The sequence below is a fragment of the Haplochromis burtoni genome, unplaced genomic scaffold, assembly GCF_018398535.1.
Source record: "Haplochromis burtoni strain Fernald_Lab_line unplaced genomic scaffold, NCSU_Asbu1 Contig_1318, whole genome shotgun sequence".
In the NCBI taxonomy this organism is placed as follows: domain Eukaryota; kingdom Metazoa; phylum Chordata; class Actinopteri; order Cichliformes; family Cichlidae; genus Haplochromis; species Haplochromis burtoni.
The window spans coordinates 41462-47218 of NW_024583679.1; the positions used below are offsets into that span (position 1 = coordinate 41462).

At 40.0% G+C, this 5757-nt stretch overlaps 1 protein-coding gene across 2 annotated transcripts in view; it reads left to right on the top strand.

The window, feature by feature from the left end:
- The first annotated feature begins 3417 nt into the window (after positions 1-3417).
- Positions 3418-5757, top strand: part of LOC102309021 (interleukin-1 receptor accessory protein) — a 9017-nt gene continuing 6677 nt past the window's right edge. The window contains exon 1 of one of the 2 annotated variants that reach the window (XM_005952099.2): positions 3418-3688. In XM_005952099.2, the coding sequence (XP_005952161.1) occupies positions 3631-3688 (58 nt within the window). In that variant the 5' untranslated portion in view covers positions 3418-3630. Of the gene's footprint in view, positions 3689-4799; positions 4821-5757 lie in introns of those variants that run through there. The other variant, XM_042216876.1, reaches the window with a different exon arrangement.

Genomic DNA, 5757 nt, shown 5'->3' on the forward strand with positions numbered 1-5757 from the left:
CCTTGGTCTCTTGTGTTCTGGGGGCCTCTGGATGTCTGGAGTTTTGATCTCCTCCATACCTGCTTCATGCCCTGGAGGACGGGGCTGTGGCCCCCCCACACCCTCTAGCAGATCATTACATGAAGGAACCTTTTAAAAAACAAAAACAAGCGCGTCCATGCTCACAGGTGTACACACGGGTGATCACACCCACAAACTACACCCTTTTTGGCTCCTACCTCAAAGCACACTGTGTTCTGTTGATCTTATGTGCTGCACAATAATGTTTAATATTTAGTATTTACTGTCATATTCCCATATATCATTGTGATGTTGTTTATTCTATTACTCTTGTTCTCTTCTGCTTGTTTTCTTTTTTCTTTCTCAGCAGGTGACCCAGGTGATTGATATATGCATTTTTTTCTTCTTTTTTTTTTTTTCTGCTCATTCTGTTGGTTTTTGGTTTTTGCCCTTCTCCCCCGTCCCTCTTCTCAGCTGTTTCTCTTTCCCTCTTTCTTTCTCCCCTTCTTTCCCCCAGTCAAGTCTGTCCCTATTCAGTAAGTGAAAATAAAATAAACAATAAAAAAAAAAAGGCGGGTGCTGCTTTTATTCTGGAATGCAAATGAAAGGTTCATCTAATGGAACAGCAGGTTGAACACAGGGGATCTGGTAAGGATCCTGCAGCGGTGTGGCTGGGAAGTTAAAGGGAGTGTCATCTTGTGTAGGAAAAACTGGTCTAGGCAAACCACTTGAAGGAACTGCAGCATCTAATATTGATGAATTCTATGAAGGAGGGCTGGCAGCAGGAACTGTACCAGAATGACGACTGATCTGTGGGAGCTGAGAGGGTGATTTACAGGTTGCTGAATCAATCACTGGGAACTGCTCATGTTGCAGATGCGTTTGAGGAATGGAGGATTTGATTTCATCAGATGAGACAGTGCAAATTAAGGGAGGAGATAAATGAATCATGAATTGCCTAATCTTCCTCATCGTAATCAGGAGTTCCTCATCACCTCATCTTGATTGGTGGGTAAAGGAGCAGGGTGTGTCTTGTGGGATTATAATATTATTTTATGCCATGTTAGACCCCTAATTAAAGATTGTGAATTATTATGTAGTTTTAGTTTGCATTATTCTCCTGAATTAGAATGTCACGGTTTGCCGGGGCAAGCCGTGTGGAGTTGGAGAAAGGACCCAAAAGGCGGCAACTCTGGTGCAGGTGAGTATTTATTTACAGGAGTGGGTACAAACAGCAATGGTGGGTGAACATGAAACCGGAAACCTAAACTGGGGAAACTAACAACACAAACCAGAAACGAAGATACGGGGAGGTCCGAGGAAATACATACGGGGAGACGAGGGGAAACAACACAGACGAACCAGCCACTACTATGACAGAAGACACAACTTAAATACACTCAGAGAACACAGGGAGATTACACACAGGTGGGGAACACAGCTGGGAGTGATTAACGTGACGAGACTAGGGAGGCAACTGAAAACACTCACATAAGACGCAGACCTTCACAATAAAACAGGAACTTACACATGAAAGGACACAACTAAGAAACGCGGACTAGATACAGGAACACACGGGCAGAACAGAATAAACACTAAACAGAGGAAGAACAGAACCAAAATCACAAGAAGAGAAAACACAAAACGTTGGGTCAAAAGGACCCAGGATCATGACATAGAAGAAGGTGATAACTATTACATTTGTTAAACGGATTTGCATTACGTTAGACTGCTGATTTATTGTGAATGAATGATATTGTTTTATGACGCATTATACTGCTGAGTTATAAGAAATACTGTTCGCAGAAAGTCATCGCCTTATTTGTCTGATTAGAAGAGAACAGAACATACTGGAGAGGTTTTCTGCCCTATCTCAGCAGGAGCAGATAAACAGGGAGCCAAGGTCGTAGCTTAGGCGCCGAGTGAGAGAAAGAATGTGAATGTTTAGGCTTTTATGATAAGGTGGGGGCCACTAGAGGCTATAAGAGTTTGATCAATGCTCCACCATTTTGAGATCTGATGCTGTCTGCGTACGGTGTCCATCTCCCACGCGTGTGATCATTAAAATCATCGTTTGACTCAACCCTGCCGGACAACTGTTGTTATTTTGGTTTTTCCTCTTGTATCCATCCCCAATATTTGAATCCGTAACAGTCTCTGTCTGGATATCTGCCTGTCCGTCAGGATCCTGCAGGCCATGTGTGTCTGTGTCAATATGCTGGCGTTCAGTTTGACACCCTGTCTCACATCTAGCACTTCTAGCTCCAGGATACTGAACTTCATACTGTTGTAGGTAGGCAGGGGGTTGCTGTTCACAACCAGAACATCTTAAATCTTCAGTTAATGGAAGCAAGATGCATCTGGTGAAGTGATTGTGCTGAAAGGTGAGTCTTTACAACACTAATAATAAAGAACCATGTCTGGACATGGTATTTAAAATTGACAAGAAACTGTACACACACTAGTGTACAGTGCGTGTACAATTTTGTTCAGTTTTATTTTTCAAGACTTGGTAAATTGACTTTCTTTATAATTTGGCCTGCCCTTTTTATTTTTTTATTTTTTATTTTTGTTTTGGCAATAGTGAGTAATTTTGGGTTCGAAAATATTTGATATAGTATAATTAAGGTAAATGTTGTTATTAGTTGTTATAATCTGATAAGGAATATTTTATGTCATTTTTTTGTTGTTTTATTTTTCAGTTTACCCACTGAGAAAAAAATAATTACCAATAAATACCATCTTACTGTTCAGTGCGATTTATTCCAATTTTTTGCAGGACTGTTGCATATTATTATCATCATCATTATTATTATTATTATTATTATTATTATTATTATGGGATTGTGTGTGTATGTGTGGAGGGGGGATTAATCACCATTTTATCATCATCAGCCTTTGATGGAAACTCACACGGATCGTTTCATGTTCATGTTTCACGTTTCATGAATTTCGTGATCCGCAAATATTTACTTAACTTAAGGCCACCTACACACTCTAAAGCAGGGAGCCAAGCTTAAAGGATAAGCTTGATAAGACGCCTACGAACTGGGATTTTAGGTTTTGTTTAGCAAGTTAATCCAAAGAAAGCTTGGCAGTTTTGAACTTAATTTGCCCCCCAGATAACTGGAACACTCCTGTTATGCTGAACTGACTGTGTACAGCACCTGGAAACAGGCACGTGCAGAGGGGGGGGGGGGGCTAGAGGGGCTTGAGCACCCGCCCCTTTCCTGATGGGTTCCCAAAGTGCCCTTTTGTTGAGGCAACTTTTTAAAAAACCTATTAGTATTATTATTATTTAATGTGTGTGTGCGTGCGGAGTCCTGTCTGTGCCCCTCAACAATAATATTTAACTATTAATCACAGTTTTGCTAAATAAAAGGATCTGGCTTGCATCAGTCACATGATCACATTTAACCAATGATCGCCCTTGACGGCAGAACCAGTAAGTAGGTGTACAGCGTACACTGTAGTGTATGGCACTCAGGAGTATTAGCTTATTACGTACACGTTGGTAAGCTTTTTTTCAAACTTTATTTGAAATTATAAGCGAACAGTCAGACATTCCAGTTCAGTTCTCTTCACTTTAGCTCCTAAGAAGATTCGTGTTGAGTTTTGACGTGAGACGATATGAACGGAAAAATAAGCCTTCTCCTTCTTTTTCTCGTCTTCCTTACATCGACACCAGGTAAGACCTCTTCATGTTTTATGGGTGATTTTTTTTTATTTAGAACATAAATCTACAGTTCATAATCTAAAAAAACATTGCTCTTTTACATTTACAGTGAAACTTATTATTAAACACTGTTGGAAATGTCGAGTTTAAACTGAGTGGTTAACGGTGTTTTGAGCGTGAACAATAAAAACAAAAAAAAAAAGACCAAAATATGTTTATTCAAAAAATGAATTTGCAGTGTTGTTAAAGTATACCAAGCTGCTAAAAATACACGCACAATATTAGGCACATGAGCTTGTGTCAATACTCATTCGCCTGGTTCCTTAGAGCCTGTGAGTAATATAAATGTGATGCTGACAAGTGATGAGATTATTACATTAAAAAGTTATTTTTAAGCAATACTGGTGGAAGATAAGTGACTGACATTCCAAAGCTAACATCTATAAAAAAAATTAATTCAATCAGAACATCTCCTTCCAACTGACTTTTATCAATTACAAACAAAACAGTTTACAAAACTGATGAAAGTCTGTTGGAATGAAATGTGATTCAATAAAATGGTGACAAGCAAGACAGTTCGGGGAAGTTGTATTTTTCCCTCATAGGCACCTGTTGTTTCTTCAGGTGTGCAGAGATTTTATTTTAAGGCAGTTTAAAGAAAGCTAAATACAGGCAATGTAAGGCATTTTCATCCTCAGTTTCGTTTTTACTTTGTTCCTCTCATTTCTTTCATTATGTGTGACTAAATTATTTTAGTCCCTTTACCCTCCCCTTACAAAACATTGCCCCTGCAGTGCCCCCACTTTATCCAAGCACTGCTCTTTGTGTTATGGTTTCATTATTATTCAAATGCGTATCTGACTTCCAGTAAGTTCAGTCTGTTATTTATTAATTCTGCTTCCTAACACCGTGTTTAACAATGTTATCAGTGACATCACGACCTGACCCAGCAGCAGTGTTGCTGGGTCAGGTCTGTTTGGTTGTTTGGTTGTTATTGATCCCTTTACCCCTAGTCCTAAAGTGTATATTTATTTTCTTACTCTTATATATATTGTTTGTTTACTTGCACTGCTGTAAAAGGAGCCTCGTCGTCTCGTCTCTCTATATACTGGAATGTATATAGAGAGATGACAATAAAGTTTACTTTGACTTCAGCAGCGAGCAGGCGCACACTTTTCGCGTATAGAATTTCGATAAAGCATTGGTGCAGATTATAAGTCTGTATTATAATGTCTGGTGTTTTCGTGTTTGTTGTTTTGTTTTATTTTGCGAGTTGGTTATTAGATGCCGCTCCAGCCACCAGTAAATCCCCCGCCGCCCCGCCCTCTCCTCCCTGTGCCGCAAGCAGCAGGTGCACCTCGCAAACGGAGGGCGCCCTTACTCCCAGGAAATGGGTGATAGAAAACCGATCGGTGCCTGTACCATTCCCAATATGCGCTGGCTGATGTCGGGGCAGCATGAGTACGAGCAATTTTTTATTTTATTTTGCCGATGCCCGTGATGCCGATGTACTGGCAAAAATTTACCAGGACATTTTCAATTTTTCTATGGAATTTTTTTTTTACAGTGTAAGTCTACAGCTGCCTCAAGCATTCATGGTCCTGCAAATGTGTCCATCAGTGTACATGTGTACATTTGTTTTGTTTTGTATTCCAGTTTAGTTCTTTCTGGTGTCCAGCAATAAAGCTGCCCTTTTGAGTTTGTTTCATTTCCGTGTCTGAGTCTGCATTTCGGTCCTTTCCTGTCTGCCTGCACACAGATTATGACAGTTATGCGCCTCATAAGCCTTTTAAAACCCCAGAATGGCAGCCATTGCCTGAAGGAGCGCAGTATTCATCAAATTCCTTTTAGGTAGCAAGAGCAGGCGCCAACTGGAAGAAGCGTGGAGAGAATTCACAGAGCAGAACCTTCAAAATAGGACAGCACACAATAACCCTTTACATTATCTTTTACATTATTAGGGGAATCTAAAACATTCTTACATTAAACGTCATACTTATTTCTCTAATTCTGATTCTTTAGGGAGCCCCTCATTAATTCCTCTGTCTGCAACAAGTTATTATAGCCCCTGCACCAACCCC